This window comes from Crocuta crocuta, unplaced genomic scaffold (assembly GCF_008692635.1).
Source record: "Crocuta crocuta isolate KB4526 unplaced genomic scaffold, BGI_CrCroc_1.0 scaffold127, whole genome shotgun sequence".
Lineage (NCBI taxonomy): Eukaryota > Metazoa > Chordata > Mammalia > Carnivora > Hyaenidae > Crocuta > Crocuta crocuta.
The window spans coordinates 8,624,263-8,643,602 of record NW_027532008.1 but is presented as its reverse complement, the minus strand read 5'-3'; the positions used below and the strand labels follow the sequence as shown (position 1 = coordinate 8,643,602).

The following is a 19,340-nucleotide window of genomic DNA, read 5'->3' as shown; positions in this document are numbered from 1 at the left end:
TGCAATGTCACCACAACAGGGCCTAGCGAACCCTGCAGGGAGATGGGGGACCCTTCAGGGCTGCCCCCAGTGGGGCCTTTCCACGCCCGCCTCATCAGGCAATCACCAGAAGAGGGCAGCCCAGGAAGGGGGCAGAAGCGTGGGCAAGATGGCTCTCTTCAGCCGAGGTAGCTCTGGCTGTGCGGGCAGCCCCCTCTTAGCGGTGGGGGGGAGGCCATTCCTGAAGGGACATCTGAGCAATGCAGCACCCTACCAAGTAAATTGAGCTCCTCTTACCTCAGTCTCCCTATCTGCAAATGGGTTTAAGAGACCAACTTAAATTTTTTTTTAATGTTTATTTATTTTTTGAGGGGCAGAGAGACAGAGGGAGACACAGAATAGGAAGCAGGCTCCAGGCTCTGAGCTGTCAGCACAGAGCCCAACGCGGGGCTTGAACTCAAGGACTGTGAGATCACGACCTGGGCTGAAATTTGATGCTTAACTGACTGAGCCACCCAGGCGCCCCGAGATCAACTTCATTGAGCTGTTTGAGGATTTAGTGAGATGATGCATATGAAGCATCGGGAGCAGGGCCTGGCATGGAGGAGATTGTCAGCTGGCCTCACCACTTTGGTTATACTGTGGCCAAGGGACGTAGGAGAATGTGTTTCAGAGTCAGGCTCTGAAGTCCCATGCCCGGGGGAGTCCTAGCTCCTCAGCAGCTAGGTTCACTTCTCTAAGCTTCATTTTACTCCACTATAAAATGTGGATGTGCCTTATAGATTGGATAGAAAGATTAAGGGACATCATAATAGGGCCTGGAACCGGACAACCCTTCAATAAATGCTAGCTACTGACCACTGGTAGTTATTTAATTTACCCACTGCTATCTACTGGGATAACCCTGGGGGTAGTGACATGGGAGTGTATGAAGGCAGGAAACGACTTGGTGAATTGAACACTCCTTTGGGGTAAACTAAGCAGGGCCTGGCCCTGTGTCCGAGAAGAAAGTCTTGGATGTAGACAAGCATCTCCTAATAAGAGTGGAGGGATAGCAAGCACAGACTCTGGTTCAAATCCCAGCTCTGCCACTAGCTGTGTAATCCTGGACAAGTTAGTTACTCAACCTCTCTGTGCCTCAGTTTCTTGATCTATAAAATGGTGGCGATAATGATGAAACCCATTTCATAGGGTGGCTGAGACGATTAAGTAAGTTAACATTTGTCTTTGTACTTAGAACAATATCTGGCCCATATAAAGCACTGTATATATGTTTCTTTAAAGGGACAAATGAATAAATATGGACATCAAATGACAGCACAGCAGTCGATTAAATAACAAACAGCGTTTAGATCGGCCGGGTTTTGGCAATCGCTTCTAATGTGGTCGTCCATGTATTGAAATGGGTGAAAATCAGCAGCAACCATGATTACAAATGACAGTCACAGAGCAGCCATCTGTCGGTCCCTGCGCTAGGTAAGTGCCTTATACACACTGACTCCTCTGCCCCTCACCGTACACTCACCAGGGACGGACGTGTTATTTTTACTCTGGTCCAGAGATCAGGAAACCTAGACCCAGAGAGGTGATGTGACAGCTCTGGGGTTCAAACCCCCATCTCCACAACACAAGAGGCTATGCTTCAGCACTGCAGAGATGGCCCCCCTCCAGGGATCACATTCCCGGGCACTCGCCAAGTGCCAGGCACTGGCTGGGCAGATGCATCCAACATCCCCTTGCACCCCCCTCCCCCGCCCCCGCCAATGGAGCACCTGGGCTGCAGAGGTTCAATGCCTTATCAAGGGTCTCACTTCTGGGAAGGGACAAAGGCTCAAGAGGAACCCAGCGTTTCTCACCGGGGGCCGGCAAACTACCCACGTGGGCCACGGCTGGCCGGCAGCCTGCTCTTGTCAATGAACTTTAATTGGAACATGAGCTGCACTTCTTCTTTACATATTGTTTCTGGCTCATTTCAGGCTACGGCAGCAAAACTAAGTGCCTACCATGGAAGCTACGTGGCCCGCAAGCCCGTAAACCTGGTCCTTTACAGAAAACATTTGTGGCCCCCTGCTTCACCCCATTAATTTCTCCACGCTTAATACACGGAGTTAATTTTAGGGAATATCATCTGTGATGTTTATAGCTCAGATAATAAATACATTCAAAAGGCTTGCTTTTATGTCCCGTGAGTCAAAAAAATCCAGAGCGTTTGCTGAAGATTACTGAAACTGCGGTGCCTCGCGCGGCTCAGTCAGTGGAGCATCTGACTTTTGATCTCGGGTCAGGTCATGGTCTCATGGTTCATGAGCTCAAGCCCTGAGTGGGGCTCTGTGCTGATGGCTCAGAGCCTGCTGGACATTCTGTCTCTCCTTCTCTCTGCCCCTCACCTGCTTCTGCGCACAAGCTCTCTCTCTCTCTCTCTCTCAAAATAAATAAATACATTTATAATGAAAAGATTACTGAAACCAACAGTGTGTCTGGGTTGTAAAATGATTGAAGTCATTTTTAAAATGTGTTTTGGGCCAAAGAAAACAGAGATCAATTGCATGGAACAAACTGGCATTCTGAATTGTAAACTTTCAGGAAGGAAATACCCCAGGGTGAGTGCTCCTGCCCAGGCATAGGCACGTGTGCTTAGAGTGGTACCTGGGTGTGTGTGTGTTTCCTCGGTGTATGTGTGTTGGGGGGCTGGTCACCCAGGATGATAACTCACATCTCCATGTGCCATCCTAGGTGGTGCTCAGCATGGGCCTGGCACACAGTGCAGGCTCAGGAACATTTGTGGGGTTTAAAAAAAAATTTTTTTTAAGAATTTTTCAAAAGAATTTTAGAAAAGAAATTAAAAAAAATTTTTTTTTACATTTATTTTTGAGAGACAGAGTGAGACAGAGTGTGAGCAGGGAAGGGGCAGAAGAGAGAAGGAGACACAGAATCTGAAACAGGTTCCACACTCTGAGCTGTCAGCACAGAGCCCGACGTGGACCTTGAACTCACGAACTGTGAGATCATGACCTGAGCTGAAGCCAGATGCTTAACTGACTGAGCCACCCAGGCGCCCCTAAGAAATTTTTTTAAAAATGTAAAAAATTTTGTTTCATTAAAAAATTTTTTTAATGTTTATTCATTTTTGAGAGAGAGATAAGAGTGTGAGCAGGGGAGGGGCAGAAAGAGAGGAGACAGAATGTGAAGCAGGCTCCAGGCTCTGAGCTGTCAGCACAGAGCTTGCTGTGGGGCTTGAACCCACAAACCATGAGATTATGACTTGGGCCAAAGTCAGACGTTCAGTTGACTGAACCACCTAGGTGCCCTTAACTTTTTTTTTTTAATGTTTATTTTTGAGAGAGAGAGCGAGAGAGAGAGAGCGATGGAGCATGAGCAGGGGAGGGGCAGAGAGAGAGGGAGACACAGAATCTGAAGCAGGCTCCAGGTTCTGAGCTGTCAGCACAGAGCCCGACACAGGGCTTGAACTCACAAACTGAGAGATCATGATGTGAGCCAAAGTCGGATGCTTAACTGACTCAGCCGCCTGGGCACCCCATGAACATCTGCTTATGTGAACAAAGTACACAAAGGTCTCCCTACTATGTACTCTCAGCTACACCATGCTGTACGGGAGGCTCTGGGGACTCACAGGTGGACAAGGCAGCCCCTGCCCTCCAGGAGCCCATATTGGAGGGATGGTGGGTATGGGAAGGGAGGGGTGGGTATGGGAAGGGAGGGGTGGTGGTTATGGGAAGGGAGGGGTGGGCATGGGAAGAGCTACAGGGCAGCATGGTGTTTGTAGGGCTGGGTCGCTGAACACACCCTGGTCTGGGGCGTGGGGAGGATCCCAGAAGGCTTCTTGGAGGTGACCCCCAAGGAGATGACTATGCTCAAGTGTTCAGTCCAGTGGGGCAGATGAAGATAAAAAACAAAACAAATAAAAACCCAGCTAAGACCTAAAGCATGGGGAAGTTTACTCATGGGTGGCCTTTTGGGAGGAAGTCTTGAAAATATTGCAGATGCAAAAACTTTCCTGTCATTTCCTGCCTGCATCAGTTGCTTCCTGTCTTGGTGATGAAATGTCTGTCCTTCTAGCCCCGCCCACCACCTGGAGCTTTGGGGCCATAGACAGCTCCTCCCCCTGCTCCATTCATAGCATCCAACCTGACCCTGAGTCAACTCCATTCTCTCCAAGGAAAGTCTGTCTTACCTGTGTGCACCGCCCCCCCACCTCCTGGTCATAGCCCTGCTTTCCCTGGACCACTCCGTCTGCCTCCCCACAACCACTCATCCTGCCTCTAAACTCTCTCCCCCAAGAACCCTCAAAGGCTTGGAAGGCCAAAGCTCTGCTTTTCTGACTCCAAATATATGACTGAAACCCATGGGTGCTGGATACCAGCAACCACAGACACTAATGCTGTCGTTAAACCTGTCAATCTTTTGTTCCTATCACACCTGGTTTAAACTCATCCAGGCACTTACCCCATCTGACTAGTATAATGGTAGTCAGTTATTTGGGTGTCCTCCCCCCAGACTATAAGCCCCTAGAGGGCAGGAGCCAGGCTTTGCTTGTTTTCTCCACAGGGCCTAGCACAACACTCAGCACAGAGTAGGTGCTCAATAAACACATGTTGCATGCATGAGTAAGTAAGTATCTTTTCCCCATTAGGCTGTGTCCTGTTTATGGGCAGGGACAGTGTCTGCCTTGTCCATTTAACCGTGTATACCTTCCATATGCTCCAGATCATGCCTGGCCCACAGCAGGTACCCAGAAAATGCTTGGTGAAGGTATAAATGAGTGAGTACTGAAGGAGGGATAGCTAATATCCCGGTCTGTGAGCTCCTTGAAGACAAGGGCAATGACTTTCACCTCTTTACCAGGAATACCCAACAGGTGGCTTGGCTGTCAGTAATGACCTCCCGGAGGAAGCATGATGTTTCTTCTGTAAGGACAAGGGTACTCACCTTTGCTCAGGTTCTGGAAACAGCTGGGACAGGGAGATGCCACAAAGGGCAGCATAGGCAAAGCGGTTGGCCTCGGCCAGCTCCCGGCCCACGGGCAGATGTGGCTCCCCCTCCATGGCTGGCTCAGCTGCCGAAGGCCCCTGGCTTGATCTGTCCATTTCCAGCTCTGCAGGGAAGAAAAATCTCAGTGAAAAATGCAAACGGGGGTGAGGGGTTAGGTCAAAGTTACTTAAATGGACACAGTAACTACCAATCATGAAAGAAAATATTGATAGATGAGCCTGCATCATCTTCAAGAGAGTGAAAACACACACCATGGACTGGGGCAAGGTATTTTCAATATGCGTATCAACAAAGGATTTCTATCTTTAGTGTATAAACAACTCCTATAAGTCATGGTGAAAAAGAAATGAGGCAAATTTAAAAACGGGCAAAAGACTTGAACAGGTACTTCATAAAAAGATACCCAGGGGCGCCTGGGTGGTTCAGTCAGTTAAGTGTCCGACTTCAGCTCAGGTCATGATCTCACAGTCTGTGGGTTTGAGCCCCACATTAGGCTCTGTGCTGACAACTCAGAGCCTGCAGCCTGCTTCAGATTCTGTGTCTCGCTCTCTCTCTGCCCCTCCCCTACTTGCTCTCTGTCTCTGTCTCTAAAATAAAATAAAGATATTTTATTAAAAAAAGATACCCCATGGCCCAATAAGCACATGAAGAGGTGTTCCACACCATTAGTCATCAGAGAAATATAAATTAAAACCCCAAGACACTGCTACTTACTCATCAGAATGGCTAAAATTAAAAGCATGATAATACTAAGTGTTGATGAGGATAAGGGCCACACATAGAACCCCATATACTGCTGATGAGAGTATTCATGGTACAACCTTCTGGAAATTGGTTTGACTTTAGCACTAAAGCTAAACGTATGTCTTACATGCAATTCTTTACCCCAGCAATTCTACTCCTGAGAAATGAGGGCTTATGTCCCTCACAGGGCATGCACATGAATGCTCATAGGAGCTTCCTTCATAATAGTTGCAAACTGGAAGCAAGCCACATGTTTGTCCACAGTGGAATGGATAACTTTGCCATATCTGTAGCGTGGAATGTTACAGAACAATGAAACAGAATGAAGTCTGGCTAGCCACAACAATGTGAGTGAGCCTCACAGACACAGTGATAAGCAGATACACTTATCTGTGGAATTGAGTTCATTCCACAGCTTTCTAATCTAAGGTAAAAGAAGACAGAAGAGAGGTGGTCCATGGAAAGCTGTGAGTATTGGCTCAGAAGGGGCACAGTGAGGCTTCTGGGTGATGGAAATGTTGTTTCACCCAGCGATGATTACATGTGTATAAATATGTTTTAAAACTTATTAAGCTGTATATGCTTAAGATTTGTGTACTCTGTGTATGTTATACTTTAATGAAAGGAAGAAAGGAAGGAAGGGAGGGGAGGAGGTCTCCTTTTTCCCCTCCTTTTATTCTTTCTTTCCTTTCCAGGGGCAGAAGGGGAAGCAGAGAAGGCAGGGAGGGAACAGACCAAGTCAAGCCAGGCATTCAAGGGGCAGGAGGGGTCCTGGGAGTGGATAGCAGCAAGGGAACCCGCCTTGACCACAGGGCACTGTGAAAATGAATGCAGGCTCAGAACCAGACAAACCTGGGCATGAATCCAAGTACCTCCATCTGATAGATACAGAGCCTTGGGCAACTCAACCTCTCTGCACTCACATTTCTTCACCTGCCAAGGGGCCTATAACATTATCTGCCTGGAGGAGATTCTGTTAGTAGTAAATGACATAGCCATGTGGGTATTGGTAAAGCACTTAGCACAAAGTCTGCCACAGGCCTCACGTCACATAAATGTCTGTTAAAAAAAAATAAGTGCATTCAAAAAATCAACAAACAAATCACCGAAATGCTCAGCACAGTGCCTGGCACATGGCAGAGGTGTATAGATAATGGTGAGAGCTAACATTATGTGCCTGTTGCTCAGGGCCAGGCCCTGGGGCTACAGAGTTAACATGTTCCATCTCAGCTAGCTCTATGAGCTCAGGCATCACAATAATGTCCAGTCTGCAAACAGGGAGCAGGCTCAGAGGAGAAGTAATTGAGTCCGGGTTGCCCAGTAGGTAAATGGCAGACTGGAGCCCAAAGCCAGAGCTCTTGGCTGCCACCTCTGTTTAAATATGCATCATAGGGGCGCCTGGGTGGCTCAGTCATTTAAGTGTCCAACTGCGGCTCAGGTCATGATCTCGTGGTCCATGAGTTCGAGCCCCGCATCGGGCTCTGTGCTGACACTCGGAGCCTGGAGCCTGCTTTCGAGTCTGTGTCTCCCTCTCTCTCTGCCCCTCCCCCACTCATGCTCTGTTTCTCTTGGTCTCTCAAGAAATAAATTAAAAAAAAAATAAAAAAAAAATAAATATGCATCATAACTGCCAAGAGATATCAAGTCTTATACCCATACTCAGCCCTGACCATGAATGCATTCTTATCCAGCTGAGCAGTAAAAATCTTTATCCTCAGGGGCGCCTGAGTGGCTTAGTCAGTTAAGTGTCTGACTTCGGCTCAGGTCATGATCTTGCGGTTTGAGTTCGAGCCCCACATTGGGCTCTGCTCTCTCTCTCTCTCCTTCTTTCTCCGCCCATTCCTCATTTGTGTGCTCTCTCGCTCTCGAAATAAATCAGTAAACTTAAAAATTTTTATCCTCAAAATATTACTTCTACAGAGGAATTATTTAAAAGTCTATGCACAACTAATATTTCATTAGTTTTTCAAAGTAACCCCGAAGTAGTTAAAAGCCACAAGTCAACATGTGTACAGAATGTAACAGTTTGCAAAGCACTTTACAATGCATTTAAATCTCACAATTATCCTGTAAGGTTAAGTAGGACATGAGCCATTAGGATTCCATCCTGCGGCTGAGAAACAGGCTCAGAGAGGCCAAGGGCTTTTCCCAAAAGTACACAGTAAGTAAGTAACAAAAGTCAAACCAGACTTCTGGCTCCAAACCCTGGGTTCTTTCTGCTACATATGCACAGGGATCCTCCTTCCTTTGTTTCAGATGGAGGAATTGCAGCCCAGAGAGGTTAAGACCTTGGCCAGTGTCACCCAGCGAGACTGGCCTCCAATGGTTGCTCCAGAAACCCAAGTTTGAGGTTCGAGGCAGACTTCCCTGGTTCACAGGATCAGCTCAGATCGTGGTGGTGGACAAAGGGGACAAGAAGTCACGAACGCAGGAGCAGGGGCAGCACCCAGCCACGATGTCGGCAGGCCTAGTGAGTTCTACATTTAATCCACTCCATTTGGAGACTGCGGTAACTGTGCCTCTCACCCAGAAGAGCCCAAGATGGTATTTTATGGGGCTGGTACTTGGAGAGCCCACGATAGTTCTCAGTTCAAGAACAAATAGCCTTCTAATCAGAGAAGCATGAGTTGGCCTGTCTCAATCCACAGGGGAGAGGGGATGAGCTCAGGGCACAAAACGCTCAGATCAGGTCAGATTGACTCATTCATTCAACAAGATACACTCTTGATGTCCTGTGATCCATTCTCTACACAGCAGCTGGAGTGGCCTTTTTGTCTTATGTACCAATCATGTCACTTGTCTGCTTAAAAGCCTCGAGAGGCGTCCCCTCACACCAGGATGAACACTAATCCCTTTATGATGGTCCCTGTCCACACTTGAACTCCCTCTCATGCCCCAAACCTGGCCTGCTCACCACGCTACAGTCGCACTGGCTGGCCGTGGATGTGCTTTCAAATATGCAAGCTGGTCCCCCCTCCAGGCCTTTACACCTGCTGTTCCCCTTCCTGGGACACTCTTCCTCTGACCTTCACATCATTCTGCCTCGGCCTGAATGTCACCTCCCCTGAGAGGCCCTCCCTGACCTCCCAGGCTAAAGTACTCCTGCCCTTCTCCCCTGTTCGGGTTTTATAATACTTATTCCCATCTTAAATAATGTATATTAAATTTTTTATTTACCTGTGTATACAAATAGAATATAAGCTTCTTGAGGGAGGTCCCTGGTTGTTGTTTTGTTTTGTTTTGTTTTTTTACTGCTATGTCTCTAGCTCTCTGAATAGGCTGTGGAATACTGCAGACATTCAATAAATATGTGCGGGGTGAATGAAGAAGGGAAAATGATGTGTGACGCCCTGGTCTGGGCCTTGGGCCAGATCAGGTGACAAACTGACACATTCCCTGCTTGCCTTCTGGTGGGACACGGGCAATAATCCGGCAATACATAATAACAATCTAAGTAACTCGCCCAAGATCACGTGGCTAGTAAGTGGCGGAGCTAAGATTCACACTCAGATCTGACTGTCGGATCCGTGAAGGGATCACCGGGGAAGACGCGTCAGGGTGAGGGGGATGTGAAGTGATGTGGCAGGAGGGGGTGACGATGGTGTGCGGCTGAAAGGGACCGCTCCAGCCGAGGCCTGCAGGAAGCAAGGGCGACGGCCGGTGGGTGGAGGCGAAAGGGTAACCCATAGAAGACACTGTGCGGTGGTAGAGACAGACAAGTAAACAGACGATGACAAAGCAGCAGGGTAAACACGAAACGGGGCCCACACGGGCGGAGGGACACAAACAGGGGCCTGTGACCCAGAACCAGCTTCCGAGAGAAGGTGGCGGTCAGACAGGGGTGAGGTGATGGCAAGAGCATGTTCTGGGCACAGGGGAAGAGGTACAAGACCTGTGTCAAGACCCAGAGGTACAAGAGAGAAGATGCTCTTGAAGAACCAAAAAGATGCTCAGTGTAGCCAGAGCTTGGACAGCGGGTGGACATGGGGGGGTGGAGAGGGGAAGAAGTGAGCCGGCGGGGCCCGCACCATGCCAAGTTCTGCCAGTCAGGAGTCAGACTTCATTGTGAAGGCAGTGGCCGCAGGGGGAGCTGAGTTAGGGTATGTGGGATGTCTTGGTACTAATATTTTGCCTGTGAGACCATAATTATTTTAAGATAAAGAGCTTTCTAAAAAGCAGCGGGATGTCTCGATAGCTTGTTAAAGACCTTTCCTTAAGTTCTAAGTAAATTAAAAGCAAATGGTCACCTCACCTCAAACTAACGAGTTCATTCTTTTAAGTATATTTATTTATTTTTGAGAGAGAGAGAGACAGAGAAAGAGAGAGAGAGAGAGAGAGGGAATCCCAAGCAGGCTCCCCACCGTCAGCGCAGAGCTTGATACGGAGCTCGAACCCATGACCCATGAGATCAAGACCTGAGCTGAAATCAAGAGTCAGATGCTTAACTGATTGAGTCACCCAGGTGCCCATAACTAGTTCATTTAATAAATACACTTGATCTTAACCAAAAGATCAAGAAGCAATGAATTTAATAAACACAAACTGGCACCTATTAGGTGGAAGGTGTCATCCTGCATGCTGTGGGAACAGCAGAGACTAAGACAGACAGACAGACAGCAGCCCTCTGTCATGGCGGTACGTTCCAGGAAAGGAGGCAGACAATATGTAAACTCATATTTACAATAAGCCAATTGTAAATAATGGTGAGGGTTTGAAGAAAAAGAAACCTTAAATGACGCTTACCCAGATTTCAGGAAAAAGTTGCCGGCCGCCCCTGGCCTCCCCTCTCTAAGTCTGGAAACAGGCTGCTCAGCTTCTGGAAGGTCTTGGAGAAATATGCAAATTGCCCTGGGGGGAGCAAACCAGAAAAACCAGCCTGTGGGTCCATAGGGTGTGGGATCTGGAAGAGGAGAGAGAAAGGGAGCTGTTAGCAACTGCTGCGTACTTTCCTGCGGAATATTTTCCGTCCTCTGGGCCTTTGTCCAGCAGGTCCCCTACCTGCGATGCTTTTCTCTGCAGGAAAATGGCCACCACTGAGCACGGCCTTGGCATTCTGCATGGGCTCATGCATTTGTTGTCTCACTGAATATATCCCTGTTCTGACTTCACCCAACCTGCGATGTGGTTACAGCGCCCAGCTCCACGGTGAGCCTGGTGAGCCAGGCAGTAGCCGGCAGGCACCAGATCTCCTTCCTTGTATCTCGCGCTTACCTGCCACCGAGTGAGTGCTCAGAAAATGTCTGTGACAGGAACGAATGAATGACCTCGCTTTTAGGCTTAGGCAAGAGCTAGATTTTCCTGCTAATTCTCTCCCCAAAGGTGCTCCTGTTCTTACACGTTGATGGGGCATCAGCGGAGGGGAAATCGGACAGGGGGCCAAGCAAGCATTTAGAATTACCCAGGTTTCCCCACAACCTCAAATTACCTGCGCTTCCTCCTAGTGGTTATTTTCTGTGCAAAAGAACCAGAGTATGATTTTCTGCTTCTTTAATCCTTAAAATTTTTTTAAAGTTTATTTATTTATTTTGAGAGAGAGAGAGTGAGCGGGGTAGGGGCAGAGAGAGGGAAGAGAGAATCCCAAACAGGCCCTGCACTGTCAGAGCCGGATGCGGGGCTTGAAATCGCGAACTGTGAGATCATGACCTGAGGTGAGATCATGACCTGAGCTGAAATCAAGAGTTGGACGCTTAACCGACTGAGCCACCCAGGTGCCCCATCTTTAATCCTCTTTAAGGGATTATCAGGGATAATGTCCTTCTCTTGGATGTCCCCTTCCTCTGGGGCATGACAAAGTGCCTGCACCATGCCTACAAACTATGAGATTCAAGGTACGAGTCCAACCATGTTAAAACCTGCAGAAAAAGCAAAATGGCTGGAGGAACCATCTCCCAAATTCTCTATGAAAGGTGAGATACCAGAGACTTTTCTGTCATAAATATGTTTTTCCTTATTGTCTACATTTTGTGAGTTTTCAGCAATGTGTCGATTTTATGATCAGAAAAAAAGGACACGATTTTAAATTATGACATGGGTTGCTGACATGGGCTCATTCGTACTGGCTGGGGAGAGTTGACTCAACACGACACTGTCAGCCCGAGACAGGCCACAGGGGGAGTATTTCTACTACAGACATTGGCAGATGCTACAAATGACAGATTTTAGTTTCCTGACAGTGGTTAACAGTGTACTACTGGATAGACAAAATGCTTCCAGGTATGGTTTAAAAATTTTTTTTTCATGTTTCTTTATTTTTGAGAGGGAGAGAGAGAGACAGCGTGAGCAGAGGAGGGGCAGAGAGAGAGAGGGAGACACAGAATCCAAAGCAGGCTCCAGGCTCTGAGCTGTCAGCACAGATTCCGACGCAGGGCTCGAATCCGTGAGCTGTGAGATCATGACCTGAGCTGAAGTCTGACGCTTAACTGACTGAGCCACCCAGGTGCCCCTCCAGGTATGTTTTTTAAAAAAGTTTCAGAGAACAAAAAGATCACAAGGAAGGGCGCCTGGGTGGCTCAGTCAGTTAAGCGCCCAGCTCTTATTTTCTGCTGAGGTCATGAACTTGAGCCTCATTCATGAGACTGAGCCCCATGTCAGGCTCTGTGCTGACAGTACGGAGCCTGCTTAGGATTCTCTCTTTCCCTCTCTCTCTGCCTTCTCCTGCTTGTGTGGTCTCTCTCTCTTTCCCCAAAATAAATAAACATGAAAAGAATTTAAGAAAAAAAGATCACAAGGAAATATATCCAAATGTTAATGATCACTATCTCTTGGTGGCAGGGCTGTGGGGCTAGAAGTCATTGGGTTTTGTTCTTTCTAATTTTCTGAGTTTTTAACATTGTCTGTCCTGAGCATATTGATGTTTTCATAAAGAAAAGCATTTTATTTTATTTTTTAAGTTTATTTATTTTGAGAGAGAGAGTGCGTACAAGTTGGAGAGGGACATAGAGAGAGGGAGAGAGAATTCCAAGCAGACTTTGCACTGAGCCTGACATGGGGCTTGATCTCATGACTCTGAGATCATGACCTGAGCCGAAATCAAGAGTCGGATGCTTAACTGACAGAGCCACTCAGGCGCCCCAAAAACAAATTTTTTTAAAAAATATTTTTATTTATTTATTTTTTTATTTCTAGGAGAGAGAGAGAGAGAGACAGTGTGAGCAGGGGAGGGTCAGAGAGAGAGGGAGATACAGACTCTGAAACAGGCTCCAGGCTCTGAGTTGGCAGTCAGCACAGAGCCCAACGTGGGGCTCGAACCCACAAACTGCGAGATCATGACCTAAGCGAAAGCTGGACGCTTAACCGACTAAGCCACCCAGGCGCCCCAAAACCAAATTTTTTTTAAACGTTTCTTTCTTTCTTCTTCTTCTTCTTCTCTTTCTTCTTTTTTCTTTTTTCTTTTTGAGTGCCAAGGAGAGAGGGGAGGAGAGGCAGAGAGAGACATGCAGAATCTGAAGCAGGCTCCAGGTGCTGAGCTGTCAGGACAGAGTCCAGTGCGGGGCTCAAACTCACAAGTGGTGAGATCATGATCTGAGCCGAGGTCAGAGGTTTAATTGACTGAGGCACCCAGGCTCCCCAAAACATTTTTAATTAAAAACAATGTTGCTCTTGATCCCCAGAAGAGGAGTGCTTTATCTCAGAAAGCCCTGGCTTCACGTGGCCCGCCAAGCCCATGGGGCTGAGGTCACATTAAGTCCATTGACCAATAAACAGGTCTTGTCATGAACAAAATGGACGGGGGTCAGAGTGACGGACTGAGGCGACTCCTATCTACCCAGGATGGTGTGACGGAGAAATTCCTGGTTCCAACTCTACGGCCTGTCCACGTGGATGGGCTGGGCCCCCAAACTATTCCAGCTGAGGGAATGTGGTGGCAGCTGTGGGGCCGGGAGATGTACCCTTGACCTTGTACACTGGTCTTCAGGGGACCTTACACCTTGGTCTGATTTGGGATCAGGATTCGGTCCAAGTTGAGCTGAGATTCTCAAGTATGTCTGAGAAGCTAAACTGACTTCAAGAGGGAGTGCTGGATTCCTGCAGCGAGAAAAAGACCTTGCTGGTCCGAGCCAGTGGTGACACGCCCTGGCGCCACCTAGTGGGCAGATAGCTGGTTGAGCAGCACCTGGGGCCTCAGAGGTCACTGATGACCAGAGTAGCTTCTAGGTACTGTGAAGACACCATGGAACTCCGAAAAAGGCCTGCACTTGACCCAGAAGAGACCAACTGGCAAGGAAAAAACATACACAGTGAGAACAAACGGGATGATGACTCACCATGGCTAGCTTGCAAAGCCCAGTCCCTGGATGGACAGGCAGTGCCAGAGCAGGACGTCATGATACTCTGTGATGATGAGTTTTATCTAGCCAGCTGCGTTTCCAACCACCAAAGAAAATGCTGGTTGAGCTATTTTTGTCGGTAGTGAGGGTAGAGAGCCATTCCACACCTGTCCTCGCTCTGCCTGCACCCACAGGAGGCACATGACCCATAATTGTTAACTAACACCATAAACAACACAGCAGGATTTTCTTTTGGGGAGATAAAAAATTCCAAAGTCAGCACTGACGAGAAAACCAGTATGATCAATATTATCCTTGAATAGCCTTTAAATCACCCTTAAAACTCCATGACCTGGGCCTTTCTTTAGAAGATCACATGCAAGAATGAATTTTTGGTTTTCTCACATGCCAGCCCTTTATGGACTTTTTTACCCCCTTGGAGCAGCCAGTGGAGGCCAAGGTCAAATTCGATGTGAATGTATGTGTACGGAGTGGGTGGGGAAAGGTGTTCTCTTTCTCCCTCTTTTCTCTTTTTTTCTGGTTAACTGGTTACAGTTGAGTTTTTATTTTGTTTTAATCTTTTTTAACATTTATTTATTTTTGAGAGACTGAGAACGAGCAGGGCAGGGGCAGAGAGAGAGAGAGCCACAGAATCGGAAGCAGGCTCCAGACTCTAAGCTGTCAGCGCAGAGCCCGACATGGGGCTCAAACCCACAAACCGTGAGATCATGACCTAAGCTGAAGACGGACGCTTAACCGACTGAGCCACCCAGATGCCCCTACAGTTGAGTTTTTATAAATGAGGCTGCAGTACATTAAAATAAGCATCACTAGCGGGATAACTACAGTATCACAGGAGGGCTGGGGATGAACGGTGTTGAAGCCAAGGAGACAGAAAAGCATTTGGCCAAAGAAATCCTTCACAGCAAATAGAGCCACAGCACCGTTCTGAGGCCGGAGACTCTGAAGATGGTAGTTCAGAGTTCATGCCCACACACACCCCTCCCCCCCTCCCCCCACTCTTGAGATGATCCTAGAAGGGAGGACTTAAGGCAGTTCCAGTTCATTCCCCATCCCCATCCCCCTCCAGCATTTTAGGAGAGAAATCCATTCATTCGATACCTCTGTCTGGAACTTAAATGGGAAGCCAGTGGTAAATGTAGCATCTCAGGAGGTCTCCGTGGCAACAGAAGAACCCAGAGGGTTTCAGACAATTCCACTACAGACCAGAAGAAAGAAGGGATGTTGGCACAGAGGGGAACTTCCTATCCCATCTCACTCCAGTGGCCTGGAGGATGGGTAGGTGGTGGAGTAGGGTGGCAGCATTATGGTTGCTCCATTCTCTTCCACTAGCTTTCTGATACCAGCCGAGATCATGTCAGGTGGCTCCCGGCGTGGTCTTCCCACCCATTCCCTGCTCCGTCAGCCCTCCTCCCTAGCTGCCCACCATGCAGTGGCCGGTGAGTTCCATCTCGCCCTGAAGTCAGACGCGTCCCTTCTCTGCTCCAAACCTCCACTGACCTCCTTTCCACACTCAGTTGTTCTATCAGTCATGCCTGGTCCATACGCAACCTGGCCCCTGGCCTCTCCACCATCCGCCCCCTCTCCTTTCACTAGTTCTGTTCAAGCTCCGCCATTCTCCTTGCTGTTCCTGGAGCCCACCAGGCATGCTCTCACCTCAAGGCCTTCGCACTGTCTGTTCCCTCTGCCTGGAATGCTGTTCCTGCAGGCAAATACATGGCCAACTCTCACCTCCCTCCTGTCTCTGTTCAAATTTCACAGTTCAGGGAGACCGTCCTGACCGTCTTCCATCCCAATCCCTGTCACCTGGCTCCCCTGCTCGGTCCACAGCACAAAATCACTGACATCCTAGCTCATTTTCTGGTTTACGCTTACTGCTCATGGTCTATCTCTTCCTGCCCTTACATAAGCATGGTAGGCACTGACAAACATTTGTTGAATGAATGGTGGTTTCTACTTGGGAATAACAAACACATCATGTGAGGCGCATGTGCTGAGGAAGGAGCTGCCGAGGAAGGGGAGGCAAAGCTTGTAACGATCCACTTGATCCACTGGTTTTCAAACCGCCCCACAGGGCCCCAGGGACTTCTTTTGGTCTGATGGGCAAAAGGAGATACAGTGAGGAACCTTCCGTGCTCCACCTTCAAAGTATAGCAGTAAATAAATAAATAAAACATTAAAAAAAAAGAATTATAACAGTAGATTCTTAGCACATGCTAGCCATGTGCCACTCTTTTCCACACATCATTTCACTTCCTCCCAAGCAGCCCTACAAGGTAGGTGCTGTTATCTCCAATCTACAAGAGGGACCGAGAGGCCCTGAGAAATGAAGGTTAAGGTCACCGGGCAAGTAATGTGGGATCTAAACACACCTGGGTCTTAGCCCAGAGCCAGTTGCCCCAGCTACAATGCTGCACTACTCTCTTTAGTTGATGTCCCGAGGTGGCCCAAAAGATTTCAAACACAAATTGAAAGTCACCAACTTAGATAAATCTCACTAGCTCTCATCTGAACACAGGCTAACACCTCACTTTTTTTTTAATGTGGGTTTTGTTGTTTTTTTTTTTTTCTAGGAGAGAGAGAGAGAGAGACAGCGTGAGCAGGGGAGGGTCAGAGAGAGAGGGAGTCACAGACTCTGAAACAGGCTCCAGGCTCTGAGCTGGCAGTCAGCACAGAGCCCGACGCGGGACTCGAACCCACGAACCGCGAGATCATGACCTGAGCGAAAGTCGGACGCTTAACCGACTAAGCCACCCGGGCGCCCCTAACACCCCACTTTTCAGCCTAAGCACTTCTGGGACAGACCTAACCTGTCTTTCCACCTTTGTTTTCCTCCAGTCCCCTTCTCCCAGCCTGGCCTCAGGCAAACTGCATTATCTTTGCCTTCTGGCCCACACTGGGACTCCGGCCTCAGGCCTCAACTTGTGCTGACCTCTCGGTGTCCAAATGATGTCCTTTTTCAAAAGCATGGTTTAATACCAAAATCAGTGAAGATTTCCTGCCAGCTTACTCTCATGAGCCCATTTCAGCCTCACAACAACCTAATGAGGAAGAAACTATCATTGTCCCCATTTTACAGATGAGAAAACTGAGGCCAATAGAGGTGAAGGCCATACAGCTGGTAAATAGAGATGCCTGGATGCACTCCACAGGCCTGTGTGACTTCAAGCCCCCTTTATCAAAGGGGCTCAGGGACTGCCATGAGCCTCCCTGGATTTGTGCAGCTGAACTGGGATCTGCTGCCTCTGGAGCCCCCCTCCCCCACCCCAGGCTTTGTCTGGCCAGCCCCTCACCTGCTCTGGGGTCTAACGGCTACTTACCTAAGTGCCAGGATCCCTGCCCTCCCCCCCTCCTCCCGCCCACCGCTGCCACCCAGGAGGGTCAAGGTCAGAGTGGACAATGCTCAAGACATCAGTGCTTCATCCAGATGCCCCAGCAAAAGAGCAGGCCCCACCCCTCCTCCCTCCCAGCAGACCCTGCGTGACCTGACATCCTTATCAAATCTGCCACCAATGCACAATGGATTGCAGGTTTACTTGTTTGTGGTCTGTTTCTCCAGAAAAAGCCCCACCAGGGTAGTGGCTTTTGTGCCATTTCCTTGATGCACCCTAGAACAGTGCCTGGCAGAGAAGGCACTCAGTCCCTGCGTGTGGAATGTGACAGCAAGGGTTGTAAAGGCTGAAATGCTGACTGTTACAAACATTCCGTTTCTCAAGCCAGGCAGGGAGCCTCAGCCTCCTCGCCTGGAATTCAGCCACCCCCACCTCTGCCTCTTACATTTCTCTACTGAGAGCAGTAACAGGTTACCAACAGGGACACCGGAGCCTCTAGATAAATACACCCTCGCTTACACCTGATTTGGCAAGGCCTCTGATACAGGCCGCACTTTGGATCATGCTTTAGCATTTGAGAAGCATTTTGACATGGTATCATCAACGCTATGCACGTTTATGACCCTGCTGAATAATAATGAAACCGAGATGGTGTAACATATCACAGCTGTAGAGTGGCAATGCCAGGTCTGCAGACTCTTGAGGTCGGTTGGACTACTCTCTACCCCCCTCGCCCCTCCCCCCCAACCCCTGGGCTGAGCATCTAGATGGCTGAGCGTTTAGATTAAGACCCACGAGGGTTTGAGGCTATGAGGTTCGGTCTCTCTCTGCCCTCTTCACAGATTTCACAGTTGGTAAGATTCCAATTGTCTCTCCTCTCTGCTCAGCCCTCCCCAACCTTCTACCCTNGCCCCGTGCCAGCAGAAGAGCAGTATTTTATTCCATTCTTCTTAGTGTATTCCCCAAGGGCAACACTTAATTTGTTCGCTGCTGTATTTTCAATGCCTAAACAGTACACACACCGGCACACAGTAGGTGCTCAATTAATATTTGTCCAGAGAATGAATGGATACCCCTGAAGCTTAAAGGGGTTTCATATTTTCTTCAGTGAAATAAACCCTGAGTGAAGGAAAATAACTAACATGTTCACTCCTACTTCTTGTTAGGCAGTAGTCTCAGGCCAAGACCAGAGTCTAACCCTGCTGTGCTGACTCCAGAGAAAGGGCACCGTTAAAGCCTACTCTGTCTCTGTGCCAGGCACTGGGTCAGAGGACCCAAGTTCTTAAAATGTTCTCTTCCCTAGGGGTGCAGTCTTGGGGAAGTCATCTCTCTGAGCCTGTTTACCTAGCTGTCAAATCCCCTCAAAAGTTAGTAGCACTAATTCTTTCCTACTCTGTCAACAGGTGGCAGGGTAAGAAACGTGGTCCATCTGTAATTGGGGGCTTTATTCCAGAAGGAATTCCCAGCCCCATCTTGGAATTCTCAGCTCGCAGGTGTGCTGTGAGCTCAGTGGGCTGCCGGGGCAAGGAGAGAGGAGGTGAGGGGTGCCGAAGGCCTTCTTCACTGGTCCGTGGGGGGGTCACGTGCGACAAGGGAAAGCCCGTGACCCTGTGTGACCTTGGGCAAGTTCCTCCCTCTCCCAGGACCAGAGCAGCGTCCTCACTAAGCAAAGGAGGAGCTGGGTGACCTTTAAGGGCTCAGAGCCAGGAGCCGGGAAGCAGGAAATGCCTGGGTGCGCCGCCCGGCCTCAATTTCCCCATCTGTCGCCCTACGTAATTTCTAAAAGCACTGTCTTTTCTGAAAGAAACCAAGCAACAACCAGGCAGCCTGGACACCTGCAGTTGGTGCCAGGAGCAGCTGGCGGCCACTCCTCAGGAGGCCTGGCGCCCACGAGGTGTGGAGGGCGGGGTGGGGGGCAAAGGCCCGCGGGGCCGGGTCGGCCGGGCCACGTAGGAGTAACCCTCGTGCGGCCTGCGGTGGGGAGTGG

At 48.8% G+C, this 19,340-nt stretch overlaps 1 protein-coding gene across 7 annotated transcripts in view; it reads right to left on the bottom strand.

The window, feature by feature from the left end:
- TMCO4 (transmembrane and coiled-coil domains 4) overlaps positions 1-16,142 on the bottom strand; it is an 82,599-nt gene extending 66,457 nt beyond the window's left edge. Inside the window, exons 1-4 of one of the 7 annotated variants that reach the window (XR_013337968.1) lie at positions 15,678-16,142; positions 15,123-15,219; positions 10,477-10,633; positions 4,927-5,092 (exon numbers count right to left, since the gene is read on the bottom strand). Coding sequence is in view for 5 of the 7 variants with exons in the window: in XM_077775569.1 (XP_077631695.1) it covers positions 4,927-5,084 (158 nt within the window). In the remaining 2 variants the exon portion in view is untranslated. Of the gene's footprint in view, positions 1-4,926; positions 5,093-10,476; positions 10,634-15,122; positions 15,393-15,677 lie in introns of those variants that run through there. The other 6 variants (XR_013337969.1, XM_077775569.1, XM_077775564.1 and 3 more) reach the window with 6 other exon arrangements.
- Between the last annotated feature and the right edge of the window lie 3,198 nt (positions 16,143-19,340).